Source organism: Candoia aspera, chromosome 3, assembly GCF_035149785.1.
Source record: "Candoia aspera isolate rCanAsp1 chromosome 3, rCanAsp1.hap2, whole genome shotgun sequence".
In the NCBI taxonomy this organism is placed as follows: Eukaryota; Metazoa; Chordata; class Lepidosauria; order Squamata; family Boidae; genus Candoia; species Candoia aspera.
The window spans coordinates 83,576,685-83,601,656 of NC_086155.1; the positions used below are offsets into that span (position 1 = coordinate 83,576,685).

Below are 24,972 nucleotides of genomic sequence, written 5' to 3' on the forward strand. Positions count from 1 at the left end.
AAACCAACAAAATGCTGTAGTGGATTCTGAGAGTTGAAGTCCAACACATTTACAGGGCAAAAGGTTTGGGAAGGTACTGATACCTAAGGCTAAGACAAAGAATGATTTCCTCCATACCTCTCTTTCATGGTGGCCAGAGTCTTCTTCTGGACTCCTAAGATTGAGGATGTGAACTTCTTGTGGCAATCCAGCAGTCCCTTTGCTTGCACAGCCAGATAAGACAGTAAAACTTTCTAGTAAGGCTTGCACTGGGTGTGAGCTATTGACTTGAGACAAGACACAGCCACTTTTAGGCACAGGACCTGTAGAATAAATAACAAGGAAGATTAGTTTGAAGTGAAAGTCTGTAGCAAAAGCTGAATTAGAGCAAAGTTTAGACAGCTCTCTCACTAGCTGCTTGGTATAACCTTCTGCTATCATATAAGTTACATAAAGTTCCAAGTTGATATCTTACCAATTGCAAATGGAATGGAAAGGATTAAGTTGGGTACAAGAGGAAATGCAAAGCATACTTCTCATTCAGTGAAATTTATTGACATGCTCAGTGCCCTGATTTCTGCCTAAGGATGTAATCCTCCCCATATTATACTGAGAATAAGATCTATTGAAAGCATTGCAACCCAGCTCTGAATAAGCCAGTTTAGGATTAGGATGCAGCCCAAAGTACCTTCTTGGAAGTAAAACTATGGTATTCATCTATCTTAACTTTTCTGCAAGAAGTAAGTATTAAAATTAAAAATCTATGGAACTATACCTCAGCCCCAAACTGATGAAGACTGTATGACTTTTATTGGAATTTATATAGGATTATAGACTTAGGCTCACTTGAATTACTTTGGACTGCATCCAAATCTCTTAACTATAGCCTTCTCCAGTGTGCTCTTACAGGCTAGCTAATTAGTCTGTCAATTGCTCCTGGAAAAAAACCAACAACTAATGCAGTTCCTACAGTCCCAGTGTTACATGGCAGTAACAGATTATCCCTGTTAGTATGCTGGATACTGCATTATGCACTAGTTGTAGATCCTGGGCAGGAGAGTGGAAGTGCACAAAAGGGTTTTACATGTTAAGTACATCTGCAGGAAGCTAAAACTAGGCAAATATTTATAGAAAATGGCCCTGGCTTCTCCCAATCTATACAGCAGCCCTCGGTGCATTGCAGAAATCATTGAAGAAATACCATGGTTTTAGCTACTCCCTCACACATTTTAACTCCAGTTAGGAATTAATTCAGTGTAGCCGAATTTCAGTTAAAATATCAACCATAAGTGGTAACTTTGGACTTTTCTCTCTTCAGAAAACTCTACTTACATCCCTAGCACTGGAGACTATTATCTACAGAGATCCTATTCCAGCTACTGCTTCTAATGGGAACCTGTTCTTTGACATCACTCAGCTTCCAGAACCACTTCCTAGGCACCAGAGCAAAATCACTTAATTTTAAGAGGCAGGCAATGGTTAAGTTCTTCCTCCATTGTTGGGAAAGCAGCTGGTTTTGGTATAGTTTCTATGGTTAAGGATTTTAAAGAGGTTAATTATTGCTGCATTCTTTAATGCAACCATGTACTTTGAAAGCATATTTATTCTGCCTTATGTTTTTGTACATTGGCATGGGCACTATTCTGGAAATGGCCATTTCAAAATCTCATACGTCAAGAAATACAAAATGGTATTAGACAATGAAGGCAAAATGGAAATAGGCCTGGCAGATTTTGTTATTACTGGCTACGCATACACATATACATATTCACACACAAATCAGATGATTGGACCATCTGGGTCATTTTGGGCTACAGGAATCTTTCAGCATCTTGGAAGAAGAATTGATCATTTGACTTGAAGTAGCTTTCCAGATAAAGTTTTCTCCCAGACTTACATGGAGATGATAGGAATGGATTTTTGGTACAAAGCCTATGTTCCACCATCGAGCCACAGTGAATCCTTACCATCTTGCTGCAGTAAAAAATGGTTACAAACTGCCTTGCTCAGCTTCATATCTACCGATCCCTTCGTAGAAAACAGTTTTTTCTCAAATTTTGTCACACTGTAGCACAACCAAGACATAAAACAATTGATTTTAGAAGACTTAAATCTCCATAGGCAGGGTTTATTCCATACCTTTTCCATTTTTTCACAATAGTGGCTTGTCCAACATGCATCTGGATGGAACAAAAGTAAAATATGTACTCTATGGCCAATAGTTGTGGACGAGGGCCTCACAGGACTTTTTTCTTCAGCCACTGTGGCAAAAAAACCTGAGTCCTTAGAACAAAGGTCAGTTTTGGGATCCATTCTGCTTGCTACACTCCATCCAGGGTGTTATTAAATAAACAGGAGAAGATTCCCAGTAAGCTTAAAGAGAGAATGTGAAGATATTGCAAATGACAAAGATGCTGGAAGGGCAAGTTTTCCCAAGAAACTGGGGTCATAAGGCCGGGGGAAAGACACTCTCCCCTCAAGATAGTCCAAAAATGTACTTAAAAAAAAAAAACTTTCTCCCATAGATATGAATGGCTGTCATTCATTCTCTTGCCAAGTTCAGATTTTCTTTTCTGTTTTAAAAAGCATTTGGCTAGCCTGTTGTTTGATTATTTGTCTCCTGGTTACACTGACCTTTTTCTTCTTTAGAACTCTGCTGCTTACAGCCCAGTCGTACACGTGACTATTCACAGCTGATTTTCTAATAAGTACGCAAAGAAGTCAGCCTTAATGTGACATGACTTTAATGTATTTGTAATTATTGTTTTATTTTTTCCTTCTCTACCATAAGCCCACCACAGTATCCTCTTGGGAACGAAAAATTATGATTTAAATCTTCCAAATAAGTTCCAGGCTGGTGAGGAAGATGGACTATCTGGGAGAGGGAACAATTACATTCCTTGCTCTCAGTAAAAACAGAACTTCACGTGCCCTTGTGTGCCTAAGAAATTCTGTCTGCAGAGCTCAGAGGTACATTGTGCTCAAATTCCACAGTGGCATCAAGCAGGCAGGCCCGCAACTAGGGTCTCTGTCACCAGGGGCAAACATGGATTCCGTGCCCATTTTGGCGCTGCCCCAGCGCTCATTTTGGCTCCCCCCAGCACTCATTTTGGCACATCCCCAGCGCGGCGCCCAGGGCACATGCCCGGCTTGCCCCGCCCCCCAGTTGCGGCCCTGCAAGCAGGCCTACCTCCTGGTCCTCTGCCTTCTGAAGATGGGGTCTTGTTTTGTAATACAACTTTTGTGACTGTCTTCCTCCTGAGATATCTGCCTGAAGTCAATTTTGCCATCTCAGCACTAGGGAAATACCTTTGGCTTTACTTAAACCTTTTCTCAAATAATTCCCTGGTTATGATCTTAATGTTTTCTATAGATTACTCCAAATATATATTTATTTTATTGTATTTTATTTGCTGGTGTCCTTTTTTAAAAACACACACACACACACTTAAATCTTTTTTTTTTTTTTTATTACATTCCATACTGCTGGTTTTATTTCTTCTAACAGAGAAATAATTAATTGGAAGAAAATGTTCCCTCTATCCATATTTGAACTTGAAACAAAGCATACATATTTTTTTGTCCAAATCAATGATAATCCATTAGGGATATCTTTCTTACACTTGATATATTTCTGATATCTTTTTTGGGTGTGTGTTGGGCAAAACAATTGATGCAGCTACACACAAGATCATTTTCAAGAATAGGAGCTGATAAAAGGGAAATAATTTGAAAGAGATATGTAGCAGTCCAGAGGAGCAGACCTGATTGGCTATATTATCCACCTGCACCATTTTACCCAGGATCTTTGACATCATCAATCAATATTATTGCCCTTAGCAATTAAGTTTGTTTTTAATTTGAAAATTGAGCAAGGAGAAAAGTTGCAGGGTTATGAAATGGGGAGGGGAGAGAGTGATGGGTTAAAGACACTTCCCCCTTGTCACCACATCTCAACCAAAAATCACTATCCCACTATTAGATGAGGTCCACATTTTATAGGCAGATGCCATAGGTGAGTCATTCCTAAACTATGCAAGTACAGGAGTAGAAATTGTATCTTCCAAACTAAACTATGCTTTGTTTTTCATTTTCTGCTGAAGTTATTTTTGTTATATTTTTTCACTCATCCCTCTGGAATTACCATAGCCTTGGTTATCTATAAATGTTTGTGTGAGTATGTGCCAGAGGAATAAAAATGGTGGCCTTCCCAGCAGTTGTTGAGCAACTCCTAGCAAACTGACCCAGTACAGTCCAGAACGTCCAGAATGGTGAAAACGGTAGTGGGATGCAGGTTCTCCATCTCTGCTCCAGGAGAAAACTAGACCATGAGTTTGGTACATCAGTTATTTGGTGGATTGGCCCAGTACTGTTGACTGACTGCCTTAATTGTTCTCACAAGCTTATGTTTGTACAAGCACATGCTATGTATCTGTACACTGGCCACCTAGGGCTATGGCCTATGAGTCATCTTCCCCAACTAACTGAATTCAGCATCAAAATAAACTCTTGCTGTAGCAGCTTACTTGTCCATTGCCAAACCATGTACCAACTGCTATGCAGAGCATGCCAATATTTTATTCGAAGACCACATTCTGGTCTTTTTTCCATAAACCATGCTCAGCCACTGGCATCTGCTTCTACATATACAAACTAATTCACCATTCATAAAAACTCTCTCTGATGTTGATTACTCGTAATCATTTCTCTTATTTCCTTGCTTAACAAAATGTGTGTTTGTGGGTCAAAGAACTATAACTTCCACTTCACTCAATATTTATCCATCCATTTCACTGTGGTAAGAAGACTTTCTCTGGCTGTCCTCAAAAATGCTGAGAAAGCTCAGCTCTTTTGTTAAGAACAAAATGCTCCTAATCATCCCAGCAACTTCAGTTCAAGGGGGAGGAAAAGTCAATGAAATGAGAATTAATGAAATCAGCATCTTTTTCTTCCCTACCTTTATATGTAAATTAATTTAGTCAATTTATCAATCATCTTCAAGCCTAATGAAGCTTGAGGAAGGCACAGGGTAGGTTCAGAATTATATGGTTCTTGTGACCATATAATTAAACTGAAGGTTTTAATTTGATGGGAATCTTAGATGCCCAGTAGCCTTTCCTTTTCTATACAGTATGTGCATTTTTAATTCCAGTATATATTCCAAACCAGTTAGCTACCTTTCAGTCCACATTCAGAACATGAAATGAATCTAGAAAAACCAGTCTCCCTATTTACAATGTTCTTCCACCCCTTGGTTATAACATTTGGCATTTTCTAGACATGTTGGGATTACATCTCTGGGAATTTCCAGCTTTTCACTGGGAATTCTGGGGCTTGCAGTCCCAAAACATTCAGCAGCCACTAGATTGTGGAAGTCTAGAGTAGCTGCACATTAATTATGATACAATATAAACAAAGAGAATTAAAGGCATTGCAGAATAGCTGCTGTTAAAACGAACTAGAAAAAGAAGTAATTTTATTATTTTCCTGATCAACTCAAATTTATTTTCTCCCCAAAGCTAAGTGAGTGCTCCTGTACGAAACACACACTTCTCAGATTCACATCTAGAAATTATCAAATATAATTTTAGCACCCTGATTTCCCATATCACTAGGCTCCTAAAGTTTACCATGTGGTAGGCTGCAATAAAATTACAAAGATGTGACAAGAAGAGGAATATTACAGCCTTGAGGCCAACCTGTGGCTTTGTTTATAATTCTAATGTTTGCCAATCTAATGTGCTCCATTTCCGTAGAGAAAATTATTTGGGGCTGTCAGCTGAAAAAGCACAACTGAATCCCACAAACTACATGAATATGCACTGCTACTTCCAGAGCATGCTGTGTCCTCCTGGATTCCCATCCTCCCCAAACTTAAAGGCTGCCCAGAGAGACACCGGTGTGTATAGAAAGAAAGCCCATGCTCATTAGCAGGCCTTCATTGCAGAGAATGTTTGAGGTGCCACACAGCATGCATGTAAAACTCAAGAGCCTTCTTCCAAAAGAGGAAAAAGGGGTCTAGAAATAGCGAGTCTCAGGAGCACCAGGGATATTCATGCTGTCATTTTTGAAAGGATACAAATTGACATCCCTCCCCCCCCCCCCCAATTCATGGACTGTGGGGATCTGAGTGGTCCTGAAGACGTTTCATGCTTAAAAGCTGTCCCTCCACAAAACTGTCCTTTCTTCAGCTCCACACATAAAATGGCAGTGTTAGTTCACTGGTAAGGCTGAGAAGTGACAGAGTACAAATCCAAGGCATACTGATTGTCCTGATCAGTACTATATCCAGACAGTACTATTATGCCATTTCCACCAACAAAGCAAACTCATCCGACTTATACAGTTCCCTATTTTATTTAATTCTATCTTCTTCATTACTTACAAGTGTACACACACACACACACACACACACTGCTGCACTGTTCCAAAGGCTGTAGACAGAGTTCGATACACTCTCAGTTCGTCATGATACTATTTGATGAATTAGATACAGATCTCTAACTAAGAACACAGAAGTGTCAAAGCCACCACAGCAAACCCAGAATGTGGCCCTGTCCAGGGAGGAATATCATAAAGAAATACTACTGCTTTTATTTAGAGCTACTCTTTAGCCCCAGCTGGACATGGAAAGAACCACGAAGAAAAAGGGCAGATTCTGGGAGACAATCCATTTTTTAGCTCCTTCCTAGGCTGCCATATCTCTAGCCCACCCAGAGCCAAATATTTGTAAAAGTTCTCTGTCAGATTGAGTGATATGATTCATGCAATTCTTTTTATGATTCCTCAGCCTGGCAACAACTAAGCCAGTAGCTATTTATAACACTGTTTTAGAACACTTCTTGCACAGGATGGTTGATTTTTTAGTCACGGTACATGCACACACATCACACAGACACACACACGCACACACAGACAACTGTATTAAAAGGGAATAAAACTAAAAGTAAGAAATAAACACTGTCTTCAAATCTCTCTCTACCCAAGAGAAACTAACTCCAGGGTTCTCTAGTCATTAGACCATATGGCGCCATCTGTATAGGGTGTCAGATTCAAACTGTACCCTTATTTCAAGTACTTTTAGTAGTACTTCTCTATCCTACTCCAAATGTGTCATAACTTCATGACAAACAAAACAATGTACTAAAATTAATGGCACAGGGATTTTTCTGTTTGCTTCATTAAATACTGTACATTATGGAACTCAGATCAGAAGGAGTGGCTTGCATTAAAACAATAATTGCAAGAGTTTCGTCATCAGGAATTATTACTTCCAAAAATATCTGCACGAATGGGATCATCTGAGGTAAATAAGTATAGATAAGGTGGGAAATGATACTGATTGAGGAGGAGGAAAGGCTCTGAAAAGGTTGGGGATATTGCTGTACAGAGGACCAGCAGGGTGTTTAACCTCAAGATCCAAATACAGTTGAGATCAACCAGACTTTCCCTGTCCTGTGGCTCCCTAGATGTCTTTGACTACAATATTCAGTGTTCCCAGCTCATAATCCTAATTGAGAGAGGAAGTTGTAGTTTGCCCATGTGAAGACAGGTTGGGAAAGATGATCAACACTGTTAAAGATTTCATTCATTATAAGTTCTTCCATTTAAATAAAGGTTTTGAAATTAAGGGAAGCTTAAGTTATGTTTGTTGTTTCTTTGATAAAATGGGACAGGAACATGAGTTAGGCAAGCATCCAACTTGCAGCTCCTCAAAATACCCCAGTACCCTAGAATTCATCTGCAACCTGTCACAGGGAGATTTACTTATTGCAAATATTAGGTAGCCATGTACATTATTTTCCAAAGAAACCTTTTCTACATTTTATTTCCCCACAAAGACTGAGAGAGAGGCATCTGTAAGTCTCTCCCTGTGAGCCATCTTGAGAGAAATATATGGCCTATTACAGAATTGGCCCAAACTTCATCAGCTACAAGAAATTTCTGGCAATAACTTCTTTGGGGAATTAATGCAATTTTTTAAAATATCACCAACAATTTCCAAATCTTTTAGTTTTCTTGCTACCAGTATCATTATTCCTCCCCACCCCCCACCCTTCTTCCTTGGCCTAAGAAGCAAATTTATGGCACTTTAATATAAGCCGAGTCAGAGAATAATTAATGTGAAAATATCAAAAGATTTTTTTCTTAAGCTATACATCAAGAAGTCCTCATTACTAGGCAGCAAACCATTTTCAAACAGAACTATAGAGTGAAAGATATTTCTGATGAAGAAGAAAACATGTTGTCAATTTAAGAATATCAGGACTAAGTAAGTGGGTGCTTTCCAGATGTTTGAGATGTCAACTCCCATCAACCCCAGCGAACTAACCAGAAACTTTTGGGGTTCTAATCCAAAACACCATATTGCCTATCCCTGCAGTATATTAACTACAATTTTTCAATGGTCATGTACTATACAAGATTACTGTCAGCCTTACTAGGTAGACCAGACAGGAAACATGACCAGATGAGCTAATTCTACTTTATTATAAAGCTACATTAACAGAATCTTGCAAGTTTGACAGTACAATTCTCCCGCCATCACCTTTACAGCCCAAGAAACTAGGGAGGTCTCTTCTGAGCCTCTTGCCCTGCCCACTATCTAGTTGCAGGCTATGCTGTCTCTTATCTGGCCATTCCCAAGGACTTTCCCACGTATCATTACGATCACTTAGTAGTAGTTACTCATCCTATACATCATTACACAGAAGTAAGATGCATTAAGTCCTTAAGAGTTTACTCCTAGATATGTGGTCACACGATTGTGGTCTTGGCTATGTGTTCTAGACATGTAACAGAAAGGAAAAGGCAATGAATTAATTCCACATCTGTTTTGTATAGCACATGTGACACAACCCAAGATACAACATCTGTAGCAAGTAAACAAAATAAACAAAGAAATATTTGAGAACAAGCAGATGTTCCAAGTCCCCTGCCAAGGCACTACTCTGATGTGCACTATTTATTGTATTTCCATTCATTTATGAAAGGGCTGGTGAGTTTTAGGTTCCATCATACCTTTATCCTAAAACAATTACCTTACTCTTAAGAGCATGGTTAGGTAGAAAACTTTTTTGCTGCTGCTGTCCCATCACTCCTTGCCTTTAAAAAAGCAACAAATATCTCCCCCCCACCCCCGCCTCCAGGCCCTTGCAGTCTGATGTTTCTCCTGGCTTTTTAAAAGTGTTTTCACTGGTAATACTGCTGTTGTGTTTTTATTTTTTTTTAAAAAATCATTTTATTGTTGTTTGTTTTAAATGACTATAAGCCATCTTACCATCTTTTTTGTACTCAAATGAAATGAAACCATATTTGGGCCTGTGAGGGCTACAGAGGGTGTGGCATACTGATATCCCTGGAAGGGGGGAATTAAAATGTTCAGTCTTGGTTTTGGGGGAGAGGAGCTGGGTGGGTGGGATTTAAAAGTAAAATAGGTAGGTTAAATCTTTTGGGTTTAGGAACTATTGTTCCTTATATCTGTACAAAAAAGTGGTACACTTGCCAGTGAATGTTGATGGCACAAACCAGGGAGATGCCAGGGGCTAAAAAAAGGGAGTTAAGTAGCCTTGCATGGGTCATAGATTGCTCACCCCAACATAAGAGCAGACAAACTAGATTTCTGTTGGCTAAACAGGGTCTGTCCTTAGGCATTTTTACACACCTTCATCTGTGCCTCAGATGTCCTGCCATTCAACCATTGCTTTGGCAATGTACATGTTTCAAAACATAGCAATTTACACAGAAAAATTGAGTGCCAATTTGGCAGAAAGCAGCTAAAGAGAACTGCAACTCCATCATATATAAGTGCATTTAAATAAGACAAGTAACAATATATAAGCCCTCATTCCAGAATATAAGAGAATGCCTAGCAGAAGACTGGAAGAAAAAAGAAAAAAAAGTACACAGGAGGAGTTGGCAGTGGGATCAGAGAAGTGATATTTTGATCCATCTCAATCACTTTATATCTCAGTAATGATGTGAAATGAAATAAAAGTACTTTTTTTCAGTCTTGAGCAGTAGTGGATATGCTGAATATCCAAGACCATTTCAGCCTGGTATTGCTCTAATATGACATCCAAGGTTAACAGCATTTGTACTGAGATGTCAAAAAGCTAGAACATCACTATTGCTCTAAAGCAGTGCTTCCCAAACCTGGGTAAGTTACCCACAATTGGGTAAAAGTGGTTTTTTCTTTGGGTAACAACACACGAACCCGTTACCCAATCACAACAGGGACATTTAAATTGACTTGAAGTGTTTTACCTACATTGGGTAAAAAGGACTTTCTGATCAGCAGTTTTGGGTAATGAAAGAAAAAGTTTGGGAAGCACTGCTCTAAAGTCAACCTATAAGCAACCACTGGCCTTGAAGAGATCATGGGACAACCTTGGAAAAAATGCAAATAGTTTGCCAAAGACTAGATTTCAAGAGAATGCCTCTTCTCACTATGTTGTAGACAGAACTATAGCCCTAGTTCAGATGGAGCCATAGTTTCAGGGTGTTATTTCTGAAGGTCTTCGAATCCTATGTGATTTCCATCCCTGCAGCAGAGAACAAATCCAATGCTGTATAGATAAGAGTGTGAATCTCTGGAAACAGGGTTACCATCCTATTGAAAAGGTTAAATTGCTTTATAACTGTCCATTGCTTTTTTTAAAAAAATATCACTCTATGTCCTGAAGAGGTAATGGGCAAAAGCATGTGTTGGGAAGGAGGAAAACCCCAGCAATCACTTTAGAGAAAACAAATTTGCATATTAAAACCAGAATACACGTTAGGTAAAGAAGTTCAGTCAAATTAAGCAATCTTCTAAAATCTCACATTAGGGCTGGATTGATATCTGAAGGGCATTAAACAGCTTTGGCTAAGGGAAGGCACTTCTGAGAAATCAATCAAGTCATCCCAGCCTAGGAGGCCCCTTCCCCATGCACCAATAAGCAGAATTATATCATTCTCCCTGACTTCTATCCAATTCACTTGTTAATTGGAGCAGCAAGCAGATGTGTTCTTCCAAGCTTACAGATGGCTTTTTCTTTCTCTGAGTTTGCCCTACCTTCTACTTTATCAGTCCCACACAGTTTCCCGAGCTTTTGCTTTCTGCCTCACTAGCTGAAGCCAACAGCCATGACCTGTGCAGGAAACAATCACATTTCACATTCTTGCAAATGGAAGGCTTTATATTACTCCGCAATGCAGCATCCATTTATCCTCAAGAGTAGGATAAAAACAAAAGAGGGAGGACAGGAGCAAAAACGTGTTTTTTTTAATGTAATAAGCTGGGAAAAGTTAAAAACATTGAGAAAATGAAAAGATTCATAAAAGCAGCACAGTGGAATTCTAACTGAGTTCTATTATGCGGCTCTTTTCACTTCTCCTGCTTCATATCCCCAACCTCCAAGGATAACTTATACATTTGTCTTAGATTTGAACCTTCACAGCCATAAAAAGGATAGGAAATTAAACAGAAAACAATAGATGGAAGTGTTCTGTTTAAGTAACGGGCTGGAATTTCAGCCTGGACAGTAACAAGGGCTGGAATTATGAGTTACATATTAGGACCTGAGAGAATAAAGAGGAAAAAAAATCCCACAAATCCCCAGCAAAAACCATAAACCCAACTCTGTATGAAGAAGCATAAATAAGTGTACTGAATTTAAAAAAGGAATTTTAAAAGAATGCTACTAAAATACCTCAGCCCAACACATAGTAGTTTTGTTTATTGCACTGCTGAAAACTGAGTCATAATAAACTATTTGGTAAATTAAAGACAATAAGAAAGGAAACATTAGACATTATAGAGCTAGCAGCATGAGCCCAGGACTGAACTGTATTTATTTTTATACCAAATTGTGCAGGAATTCATAAATCAGCAAACAAAACTCACACACACAAAAGTAAACACATATTGGGCCTCAATCTCTACATGGCTACAGAAATAAATATACATCTGTGCTTTTCTTATCCTGGAAATGAAAAAAAAGTGTCTGTGAGACATGCAACTCCTTTGTTCATTCCATACCATCCTTACTGTCGTGCCCCCCCAAATACATTAACACAAAACTCTGAAAATCAGAACTGGAAAACTAAATATTAAGGATCATTAGTTCTATGTTAATTGGACAGAATACTTGCTCTCCTGTTATGGCTTATTGATCTAGCAGAGCAGGCCTGCTCCAAGTCCCATCTTTAAGGTTATGTCACTTCATGGCAAGGTAGAGACGTGCCTTTTCTGTGGCTGTCCTGCCTAGTAGAACAGCATACCCTTCAAATACAACATAGCCCTGATTCTGTTGACTTTTAGGAAAGTGTATAAATCATGGCTCTTTCAGCAGGGCAATTTGAGACCCCTGCACTGATATTGGGATTTTATTCCTTGGTTTTTGGTGGTTTTGGTTTGCTTTTGGTGTTCTTGGGGTTTTGGTTCTTGGTATCCTACTTGGGACACATTATGCGAAGACCTAGCTCCCTAGAGAAGGCTCTACTGTAATGCTGGGAAAGGTGGAAGGAAAGAGAAGAAGAGGACAACCAGCAGCAAGGTGGATACTGTAGATTCAGTTACAATGAAATGAGTGCACAGCTGGAAGACCCGAAAGACCAGTTTAGGGACTGATTGTCATGGAGAAAATCTATCTATGTGGTCACTAGGAATCAAAAATGACTGATAGCACATAATCTATCAATCAATCAATCTTGGTGTTTCCTTCCCCAGTATAGTAATATATATTGCTTATTACTGTTTTCTATTTTTCTACTGTTGTTTATTAGTTTTCTACTTCTGCAGCAGTGGGCAGAGGCAAAGTCAAGATTGTGCAGGCCCCCTAAAATCCCTCTTAGCTTCTTCCCTGCCCAGCAAACAGTGGTGGAAGAGAAGGATAGGTCCTGCCAGAAAAATAAACAGATTATTTTCAGAGGGTACTTTGACACCCTTGATCTAAGCTTCACAGTTGGATAGCCAAACCTTCATGAAGACTGGAACCCACCCCTTCTCGCTGAATGGACTCAGGAATGGCCTATTCAAGAAAAGGGAAAGATCTTTATACAAGTTTTAGAGCAGTTAGTGGTGCACCAAGTTCCTCATAATTGCAAACTGTCAGGCAGATGTTTACTCCCTGCCCCCAAAATAAGAGCTAGTGACGTGATTTAGAAATGCATGGTCCAAGTTTCAATCTCAGTAATAAACTCACCATTTTTTTTAAATACTATTTGTAAAAGAAGGAGAGGAATTTACAGAAAGACTCATCACCAACAGACTATTCAATATTTTATATATGTTCTTATCATACTATACAATTAATGTGATTAAATTTAGAACCAGTTCATCTTACTATAAAAAAGAAGGAAATTAAACAAATAGAATAATTTAAGAAGACTAACACTACTTTAGTTGACACTCCTGGTATTAGAATGCTTTTTACAAATATTAATTTCAATTACTATTTTTAATTAATGAAGAATGGGTGCCCTTCCATCCTTATAATACCGGTCTTTGTGCAATCATAACAGTCACAATATACATTGGTTTTGTTTCCTTATTAGTTTTATCAGAGTAACCATATAGTTCAAAAATAGTATCAGTGTCTACAAAAACCAGCAGACATTTCAAAACAAAATTCTTCTTGCCAGAAGAAAACTCGCTATTCATTTCTCTTTTTTTAATATAACTTTTATTAAAAGAAAATTTTACATAAGATTAAAAAACTATGGAAACATAAAAGGAAAAGTAGAAAAAGGAAAGAAATATGGAAGAATAAAAGGAAAAGTGAAAGATAACAAAAGAAAAAAGAAAGAAAAAGAAAGAAAGATATCTAAAGAAGCAACTTTGGATCTTCTTGGCAGCAGTTAAAAACATAGTATTTACCATTTCCACCCTCCCAAATTTCATATCATGGTTCCTTTCTTCCCATAAACAAACCTTTTTAATCAATAAATCCCAAAATCACCAATTCATTTTTATCTATTTTCAGCAAAAAGTCCATAAAGGGTTTCCAGTCTTTTATAAAAGTAATTGTTGTTCCGTCCATCAAACAAATGGAAACTCACTCTTCTGATTCATTCATATGTTCAAAATTCTGCACACAGTAATTCCATTACTGTAGCTATGCAGAGGAACGTATAAATCCATACCAGTGCTGGTATCCAGGGGTCACCTCTAATGCAAGATCAAAACAAGTTTTTTAAGGGAATAAATAAGTTGCTCTTTAGAAGGAACACACATCAACATGAAGGGCTTTGCACATGTGCAATTTCCAACATTGACTAGAGTAGATTTTTAAACATAATAGAGAAGATCCCCATCTCCGAGTGAAACCAACATTTGCAACATCAACCTTTTGCTTCATTGTTGTAAGGATTTCTGAGATTAAAAAATGCAAAGGGCTACCAGTACTCTTAAAGTTTCTTAAGGTTCTGAACCAGAACGGCAGATATCACAATCTGACAACCGGTTGCCAAGCATAATCAGATTTACCAAAAGCAGAAGGCACTTCCATGCAGCCAATGAGAGCCTCCAACTGTCATAGAGTATCTACCCCCGTGCCATCTCTCAATATCCTCATACTCCTGTTGCTGTTGATCCTTTTGAGATGACCAGGTCTCTCTCCATCTCAGCCAGCCAGGGGTGGAGTGCAAAAGTTACCCAGCTCTCTACAACCACATTTCACTAAATTTGTTTCATGGGGGTGGGGGTGGGGGTGGGGGGAGACACAACAGATAGTATGTGAAGATGTGGCAGTCACCCCTTGGATGTCAATAAGGATGGGAGGAGAGCATCAAGAAATCTTGATTTGTGGAGAGAGAGAGGGGAAATCCCAGGAGTCAGGAGGCTGAAAAAGGACGAGTTGCTGCCAATAAGCAACTGCTTACCCTGCAACTCCAGAGGAAATGCTGCAAAACTATCTTCACTGCATTTTCTCTGTAGCAGCAGCTCAGCTAATTAACTTATGACGGTAATCGGCTCAGCTTGCACAGATCTACAGAAGTGTCATGGAGTCACAGGGCTGCAGCACCTTTCTCAGATAAGTGCAACCCTTCATCTGAAGGGACTGTAGAGCCACCAGCAGCCCCCCACTGCACTTTACAAGCTGTAGAGAGCTTGTACATAAACATTCCCATCATCTATAAAAATAGCCATGTGTGATCCTAAAGTCAATTATGCAGCTTAATAAAAAAAAAACTTCCAGATTCAGCTAAAGGCTGAATTTCTGTAACTGACTCCCTAAAGGGAGTTCATTAGTATTAGCTAATATAATTATATAAAACTTGAAAGGCGGGCTTTATTTCAAGAGCTTAAACAAATGCTGTTTTTGTTTCATCTGAGAAAACATTTTGCCAAAGGTTAACCCCTCCCATCACTGTCACCACCATCCCTAGCAGTTTTCCTGCACTACATTATAAGGCAGTTCTCAAACTTGAAAAATGGAAGTAGAATTTGGACTCCTCAAAGATATAGTCACATTTCTGTACTTTATGTTATTCTTGTTTTGTTAACTTCAAATATTTTGTTAACTTCAAATGAAGATGTTCTGTTCCATTTCTTGTTCTTTAGAATTTTTCCCCATTTCCAAATATTAAAAAACAAAAACAAAACACGAGCCACATTTTGAAGCTGGAGAAGGAAGGATGTGAAAGGCTGAATTTTCAATCATGTGTGGAAACACAAACACACTCAGATTTCCCTGAATACAAACTGGAGGCTGTATTTAAAGTCTTTGCTTTGTTCCAAGCATCCAGATTTTATTGGCTACAATCCAGCCATAGTTGAATAGGAAGACATACAAGCTTCCAAAGACAGTAGCAGGAGATACCCATTCATAGACGGAAGGACAGAGTCCTATTCACATTGAGTAAGGAAGGTGGTCAGACTGTGCACATAAATTCTGAATTCATTACAATAGAGATGCATATCTTCAGTTGTGTTCCTTGGGGTTGCACGTGGTTCAAAAACTATTTGGAAGAGGTACTTCAGACCACACCCATATATAGAGCTTCTCTGCTATTTGTTAAAGCAGCTTTTTTTTTAAGGCTTCTGTGTGTGACTGAAAAAAGGCCCTGCTGCTTTAAGGGATTAATTTAAAGTAATACTATTCTTAAAGCCAGATTCACATAGAAACCAGAAAAAAGGAGGGAATGATCTAATAAATAGTAGTAGGAAGGTGCTGCTCATGCAAGATCCAAAGTCTTCCTTCTGAACCGTTTTTGAAACATGCAAGGGTCTAGTATTTATATGTGGTCTGGGTATATACTTGTTGATTCAAAGAAGCAAGTCCTCCAAGTTTGGAGGTGTCCTTTTTTGTTTTAATCATCTTGAACAAATTAAAGTCATCCACAAACCTAATCTAATGACTTTTCATTCCTACCATGTAAATAATTTATTTGGCACAAAAAGAAGAAACAGGAATTGTACCAGGGACTGTCTATGGCTTATATGTCAGTATCTTAGGTTGCCCATCTCATGATAATGGCTAAATATAGGGTATCATAATTAACTTCAAAAGAATGTTACATTAATTATCTAATATAACTTAAGAAGCCATAATCTTGTAACAAGTATTAAAATATCACCTATGGTAAGATAGCTTGACCTTTCTCAGCTGAAGGATTAATGTAACTGGACCATGATTAGATATAGCAACAGAACAGCCTAGAGTACTCAGTCTAGAAACCACCTTGAGGAGAGTGTCTGGGAAATTCTGTGGGGATCCTGCAAGAGAGCCTAACATTATGGCCCTCTAGATATTGTTGAATTGTAACTTTCTGCTTCCCCAGTTGTTGAGAAAGTCAGGAACATTTTGAGGGGCACAGGTTGTCCATCCTACAATACAACTACTATTAGAGTCTAGAAAATGGGTTTCTGATATTTGTCTGACCAAAGCAGTTGTCCCAATTTAGTCATGGACTTTCCACATGGATTCGGGCAAATCTCAAAAGTTTCAGTTCTCCACTTTTCCAAAGGGAATTATAGTATCTCCATGAGCAGATTCACACAGGCAGTTTTGGGGTATCATGCTCACGCCGCACAGAATGATGTATATTCATTTGGTTTTAATGCACCTACTTTAATAACATTTGCTTGATATCTCTAAAGAAAAAGTCCGTAAGAGGAAATCTCACATGTGTGTGTGTGTGTGTGTAAGCACACAAACAGAGGAATATACCTGAAACTGCGTGGGTAGATCCTGTGATATGAGGGTTTTTTTTTTTTTGCATGCTGTGCTTAATACAATGCTAAATAGAGGAGCTAGCTGATAATTAGGATGCCATGTGTCTTACATAAACAACATTTAACAGGTTCTTTTTCTTTCTCCTGGTGCCTAAAACTCTTTATCATTTATTAACAAAGAAATGTTCTACAAATTACACAGCTCAGGTTTTCAATCACTTCAGAAATATGCATGAAATGTGTAAACCATGTAGAGATTTGTCCACAGCCAAATGAAGCAGCTTACTAAAACAGACCTTGATGTAACACATTAGGGATTAAAGCCAGACTTAGAACAGACCCACTGTAACCAAAGGGACTTGTTGATTATGATTAACTTCACTGTCAGTGAAATCAGTGTTATTCTAAGTCTGGAATCTGGGCTCAGTTAAATGTTTTGTTTTCAACCACAAATAACATCTTGTAAAATGGTGGTGGTTGTTGTTAGTTGCCGTCGTTTGCGATTCACGGCGACCCTATGTATAACAGAACGAAATGCTGTTCGGTCTTGCGCCATATGCCTGAGTGTTCCAATGTAAAATATAAAATAGTAGGAAGGGCATTTTCCAAAATTCACATACACTACAAAAATACTTGAACTTCAGTTTAAATATATTTATCAGCATAAAAATGTTCAGTTCCTTGGTTTTAAAACAGGTTAGTCTGTAGATACAAAAGGCCAAAGATGCTGACAAATAATAGGAAAAAGGGGGTAAAAGGCAGTTTAAATTCACAGCTGTATTTTCCATTTACAGCAAAAGAACCATGAAAGAATGAACATAAACGATCTTAGGTTACCATAGCAATATTACTTCCCCACACAACTCAACACCACAGTTTAATCCCTGGGGATATTGTGTGTTTTTTAAGTGTCTGAGCACAACAAATGTTGGCCCACATTCCCAGCAAAGCCACGAATATTCTGAAGGTCAGCAATAAGCAAGGGTTGCTTTCAATTAGAAAGCCTGTTCTGCTGGAAGATTGCCAGAAAATATATAGCTTAGCATGGGCTTAGTACATTCAGAAACCAGAAAAGAATGTGCATTTTCCATTTTGACCTGGTAAGCATTCAGCCATGCTTACTTTAAGGGAAGGGAAGGGAAGGGAACTTTGTTTTGTGGCCCTTATACAGATGGAGCCATTGGGGGGGGGGGGGGGGAAGATTATATTGAATAAAATCCTAAACTATCTATTTTAACTAATACAGTCAATCAAAATGCATCTTCTGAATGATCTAGGGTTCTATCTATCATTCTTCAGTGCCATTTAGGATACCTATTTCTTTAATGATTTCCAAAATACGGCTCTAGAAGCAGCTATAATCTGTCTTCTTGGCAACTGTTTCAACCTGTTGAGCTACACACATCTGCATTCTCCTCTTCTTGTGAACAGCTGCTGCTCCCCGGACTGACAGAAAACTTGTTTTTACCCCAGTAAACATGATCATTTAAGTGCTCTCATTAGTGAGCCTGTGATTTATTAGATGCCTAAAACATATACATTATTCTCTCTCAAGAGGTAACTGAGAAATTTGCTGGAAGGAGAATTATATGAAACATTTGGAGGTTTTATTACAGGTAAATATCCATCTGGGATAGTCATTTTTAGGAATGTGGGACAGAAGCCTTTGCCTTAACTGTCACTATTTTCTAGGTCTCAGGAGATATATATTTAAAAAACACAGATATGGTTGTTTAGAACAGCATGTGGTCTAAACAGAGTCGCTTAACATTAAAAAAAAAAGACACTTCTATTCCCTGACTTCCAGATGCAATTTGTTTGACTTTGACATCTCTCATTTTGCAACAAAAACAGAAGACCATTCCCATGGTACTCTACTTTGCCACACTCAATAAAATAAGCCTCATGCAGGAATTGAATCTGAACTAGATACCTAATTATAGAAAACAGATGTTAACTAAAGAATTAATTGAAACATTTGTCAGGCTTTTAAATCAGATTGGTTCTGTTACTGAAGATGCATAAAAGCTGGACCTTTCTCTACAAAGGTTTTCCTAATAAAATTCTGTTCAGTTTGCTTGCTAAAAGAAAGAAAAAAGGCAGTTAGCAGATGCTTAGCTCAGGAATTAGCTGGGCAAAAGAGGCACTAGCTCCACGTCTTTCTCCCACCATCGCCTACGAAAACAACAGATACGGAAATGTGAGAACTGGGAACTGCATAAATATGGAGTCTTTCACTGGCTTGCAATGCCCAGGCAAGATTGACATCTCAGCCTCAGTTTAAGTGTTGCTAAACAGCCTCCAGCCTCCACTAGTACATTGTGGTGAGCTGAAAATAAAAATGCCTCCCTGCAGCTGGATTACAGATGGAGAAAAATGTGAGCCATTGTTCCTCCATATTGCACTGTGCTGCAGCTTATTGTTCTGTCCAAGCTAACCCATTAGGCTATGCTCAAGCAATGGAAAAGCAGCCATCAAAGGTAAATCAAAGGGAGTTCACAGAACGTACAGAGTCATACGGCACGTTCTTTGGTTTTGGCTTACTGCTTTACAGAAAATCAGCCACTATGGTTTGTAAACCAAAGTTGTTGCCTGAGAGCTACGTATGAATCAACCCAACTATGATTTATTAAATAAACTATGGATAAGCAAACAATGACTTAGTACAATGTGTGAACCAGGTCTCAGTATGTTATAGTAAATGATGCTTCAATCTGCAAAAGAACATTCTAATGCATGCTCAGGGGATTCACTCAAGGATTAAATCACACTTCGTTGAATAATATTGGGGATTGGGAGTGGGCGGCACTGTATTGTGCTGGTTCACATCCTTCCTACGGGGCCAATACCAATCAGCATTGATTGGGAGTGAGAGCTCCCACCCTTGGCCTCTATTATGTGCAGTGCCACAGGGTTTGGTGCTCTCTCCACTCCTGTTTAGCATCTACATGAAACAGCTGGGGGAGATCATCTGTCACCATGGGGTGAGTTATCACCAGTATGCTGATGATACGCAATTGTACCACTTCACCCCTGGTGAACCAAGTATTGCTGTTGATGTCCTGTCCCGGTATGTGGAAGCTGGGGGCACCTGGATGGGGAACAACAGGCTTCAACTGAACTCAGGCAAGACTGAGTGGCTCTGGGTTTTAGGGCCTTCCGATTCTGGGACTTTACCATCTCTGGTACTGGATGGGGTTGCACTGCCCCAAACAGACCCAGTGTGTAATCTCGGGGTCCTTCTGGACTCACGACTCCTGCTCAAGGAGTAGGTGGCAGCCGTGGCCAGGAGGGCCTTCATGCAACTTCATGTTGTGCACCAGTTGCACCCATTCCTGGATTGTGAGGGTGTAATTCAGTGTTACTCATGCTCTGATCACCTCCCGAATGGACTACTGTAACGTGCTCTACGTGGGGCTGCCCTTGAAGAGTATCTGGAAACTTCATCTGGTACAAAATGCAGTGGCATGGGCAGTTATGGGTGTTCCTAGAAGGACACATTACACCTCTGCTCCGTGAGTTGCACTGGTTGTCAGTTTGCTTCCAGAAGCAATTCAAGGTGCTGGTTTTGATCTTTAAAGCCCTACATGGTATGAAGTGAAAACCAGAGGGACCACCTCTCCCCAATTACTTCTATTCATCCCATCAGAGTGCAGCTTGTGTTGGTTGCACCATGTATGACACCTTAATTAACCCTCTCACAATCTTGGTTTTACTTAGGTTGATTATTTGTTTAATCAGTTTTTCATTTGATTTTAATGGTTGGTTTTGTTGTACACTGCCCAGAATCACTTTGTGTGAGATGGGTGACCATATAAATTTGATAAGATAGATAACCAGCCAGCCAGCCAGCGCCTAAATTCACAAAACCCATGAAGCCAAAACAAAATAAGCCACATTATAGCTTACTATAATATGTGAGCCAGGTCCCTGAATGAGGGGGGAGTCTAAAATCCTCTGCTCTAATATTTAAATGAAGTTATTTTCAGTTGATGTCTTTTACATTTTTGTGGTTGTGAATACTAAAGTGATACATCTCCCCTTGTATAGTTTAAAAGATTTCACTTTCTCCAGCTTATGTACTCAAATATTTTCTTTTTCCAAATCTTAATCCAATCCATTATTACTGTGATTCAGTTCACATACTGTGGTGCTTAACCATGGTTTCTTGAATAAATCATAACTGAGTTCACATAAGACACAAAGCAATAATTCGTGATTTATAGACAACAGTAGCTAAATCTGCCCAACTTTTAAAATCATGGATGAACAATTTCTGAGGAGGTAGAGACTATAGTTCTACCACCCAACCTTCTAGAGGGTACAGGAAGGAGCAAGGCCCAAATGTTTTGCCCATTTTTAGCTCTTGGTAGAATTTTAAGCAAGAGGCACCTGAGAAGAAAACCACTACTACTTTCACTATTAATCCCCCTGCCCACACAGTCTGAACCCACACCACTATTTGACCATTTTTAAATCCTGAAGAACTGAAGGGCTGCACATAGTTCATGGGCGTTGGGTTGCTTCCTCCACAACTAAGCCAAAACCAATCATTATAGCTTAGCACAAGTGTTAGCCAATCATTATCACCTAGATCGGCTATGGAGAGTTCTGATATTTTGAGTTTCTTTCAAATTGAGGGTTTGAAACTCCATCGGGCCCCTTTTAAAAATCATTCCTCTTTTAAATCACTCTTCTGGAATGAGAATAGTGTAATCTAAAGCTATAACTTAACTTCTGAACAGTGAAGTCAACTTTTTCCAGCAGTGCAAAAGTCCTGAAGCTCTTCCTGTGCCTCTGACCTGCTAAACTCAAGCAGATTCCAATGAAGTTCTTGCTGGGGTTAACACAGGGATTTGGGGAGTCCCTCACTTTGATGGGAGTCTTCCTTTTCAGCACTCTCACCAGACTCCATCTGTTAAAGCCTTTTTTTGGCTAAGATGTGGGTTGAGAAAGAAGCAAAACAAGACAGAGTAAGAGTGAGATATGTCAGTGCAGGTGACTGTGTAGCGTCATGGCCCCTTTGATTCCTCTCAGTGCCAAAGGGTCCATGGCCCCAACACAAACATTTGCTCTCATCTGCTGTAAGGTAAATCAACATTATTAACCTCCATTTTGTAGGGGAGAAACTGTGACTGGGATGCTTAAGGTCAGCTAATGTGAAAGAGATGAGATCTAAAGTAGGGATGATCCAATTGATCCCACAGTTAATGCACTATGTTACTCCATCCTATTCTTCTCTGTTGTAGTAATCCATGGGCAGAAAGATTTTGATCTACACCTACTAGTATTAGGGGTATTCAAAAGCCAACTCTATAGTATCAGCTCTCTGAAGCAGTTATGTTCTCAACAACTCAGAGATACATTGAGTACTATAAACCAGCCACTGCTATGTGGTAATGGTTGGACTCTAATATCACAGATTTGAAGCCCAAATTACATGATTAAAAAAAAAGTGAGCTAAAGTTCCACTTAACTGGGAGGTTATGTATGCTATATACAAAGGCCCCAAAACCTTCTCTAAACACCTTGAATGCCATTTTAAAGAAAAGGCAAACAGTTAAACTTTTACACAGACAATTTTTGCCTCTTTAGCAGCTTCTCAGAGTGGCCACCTGGTGCAATAAGCTTTATGATTTAAGATTTATGGGGCAAAACTAATCCCAAAATGAAAGTGACTTTTCCTTAGGACACTACGTCAGTGTTTTTTTATCATTATTATTTAAAAGTCTCAAATTAAAATCCTGTTTATCTAAACAGCATGTTCCTTTTTAATGTGAGATTCATAAAAAAAAAGCCTTCATAATGTATCACCTCTCCATAAAAAACGGGCAAGTAGCACACCATTAGAAATAGCATATGATACTAGTAGGAATTGTCTGTCGATGTAACCCATCTGTGCTGGAACATCCGGAATTTGATGGGTGGTCACGTAAGTTCTTTAAATAAATAAATAACCTATCTCACATAGTGATCCTAAGTGGTTCACAGCAATGAGTTGTTATGAAATATGTGCAGGTTATAACCTCTGGATATGTACTGGTCGCCTGTTTACATTAGGAAAATAATGACATATATGTTTTACAGGGGAAGAAGCAAAAAAGATTAAGTTCACTGATGGTTGCATTGATTCATAATACTGTATATCATTTTATTAGATAAGAATTCAAATAGCTATTTCATCATTGATCCCTGCAATAATGTGTTCTTCCTTCGAGCAATACTAGAAATCAGGAAATATGCGAAGGGATCTAAGACAATTGCAATGGCAAAAAAAGGATGAAAAATGCAAACCCCAGCATTTCATATTTTGTCGCTGGATAGAAGTATGGAAGTCAAAGGCATTCTAAGATAATGCCAAACTTTATATTTTGTCACTAGCCTTCCCTTGCTTCCCTGTGAACATGTATAGCAATGTGCATAATGGAATAAATCTCTGTCAACAGGAAGTCACAGAAAGGAAAATATAAGGCTTCCAGAAGCAGCTCAAAATCAAACCCTTCCAGGGGGCATTTAGGCCATAATTCCATCTTGGTTGGGTTATAGTTTGGCTTAATCTAATTTTATTCTTTGTTTTTAAACTGGTTTGTAAACCTTTTATTTGTGTCTTTTTATTGTGTCTTTTATTTTGTAAACCACTAGAAGTCCTTCAGGATTGCAATAGTGTACAAATTAGACAGAGTTACATTGGCTACAGAGCTCATATGAGGTAAGAGTAGAATATAAATCTTTTTATGAATAAACAGTTATTACAAAAGAATCTTAGTTGCTCTCAACTTACTTTTTTATACTGATCTTGGTATTTAATCTTGTTTATCATTTCCTCTTCCTTCATCTTCAAAAGCAGCAGCTGACTGACTTGATGGCAGATGTTGTAGTAAAAAGGCAACAATTCTTTAACATTGATATTAACTAGAAAATTGGCAGAAAGTTTCATGCTTATAGAAACCAGGCATCCCCTATAAATTCCACTATAAGTAGGCAAACTTTCTTGGATCAAGATCCACATTTATTCTTCTGTGACAATGGAGGATCACAGTCCAAAAGTGGGTGTGGTCAGAAATAAAATAAGTGGTACCAGAGGGGGAAAGTGGGCTGAACTAAAGCAAAAGGGGGGAAAAAAAGGCAGGACATAAATTAATATTTAATAAGTCAATTAAGAGAAAGAAATATTCTGCCTCCTACAGTGAATAACCAAGGGTTTACAAGTATTCTGGAAAAACTAGTTGAGAACTATAGGAAGAAGGACACATCCTCTCATATTTAATCCTTCTGTATTGTTCACCATTGTTCCTCTTAAAACTCACTTTAAGACTACAGAGAATCATCTATTTGCTTTACAAAAAAAAGTCAAAGCATACACAACATCTTTGTCACTAAATAGGATATTTGAAATATGTAAGAGGTACAATTTTAAAAATAATAAAACAAATTGATACTCAATTGTTTCTGAAATCTCACTAAATTTAACATTAACCTGTAATCGATAGATTCATGCCATCCTGGACATAAAGCAATAGAGAGATGTTTTCTATTAAATCAGTGGCAAACGTTAATCAGGGTATTCTGGAGGCCATACCAACACCCTGAGGGGGTAAATATCCCCCTTCCTGTTGTCTATCTGTGCATTGGAGTTTTCAGGGAGGCTTTAGATAGCAACAGGTCTAAAAATGTGAGCACAAATATAGGACAACTCCTTTTTGTTTTGTTCAGAGATCAACCAAGTATATTTTCAGGAATGTCAGATTTCATGCCAGGTACAGCGATAAATTTTCAGTCTAGCCTTCCACCTAACAGTCAGGAACTTGCTTACAACAGAAATTTATAAACAT

At 38.6% G+C, this 24,972-nt stretch overlaps 1 protein-coding gene across 1 annotated transcript in view; it reads right to left on the reverse strand.

Moving 5' to 3' along the window:
* The window catches only part of TGFBR3 (transforming growth factor beta receptor 3), a 155,436-nt gene that overhangs the window by 83,708 nt on the left and 46,756 nt on the right, over window positions 1-24,972 (reverse strand). Inside the window, exon 3 of the mRNA XM_063298248.1 lies at window positions 118-302. Within this exon, the coding sequence (XP_063154318.1) occupies window positions 118-302 (185 nt within the window). The remainder of the gene's footprint in view (window positions 1-117; window positions 303-24,972) is intronic.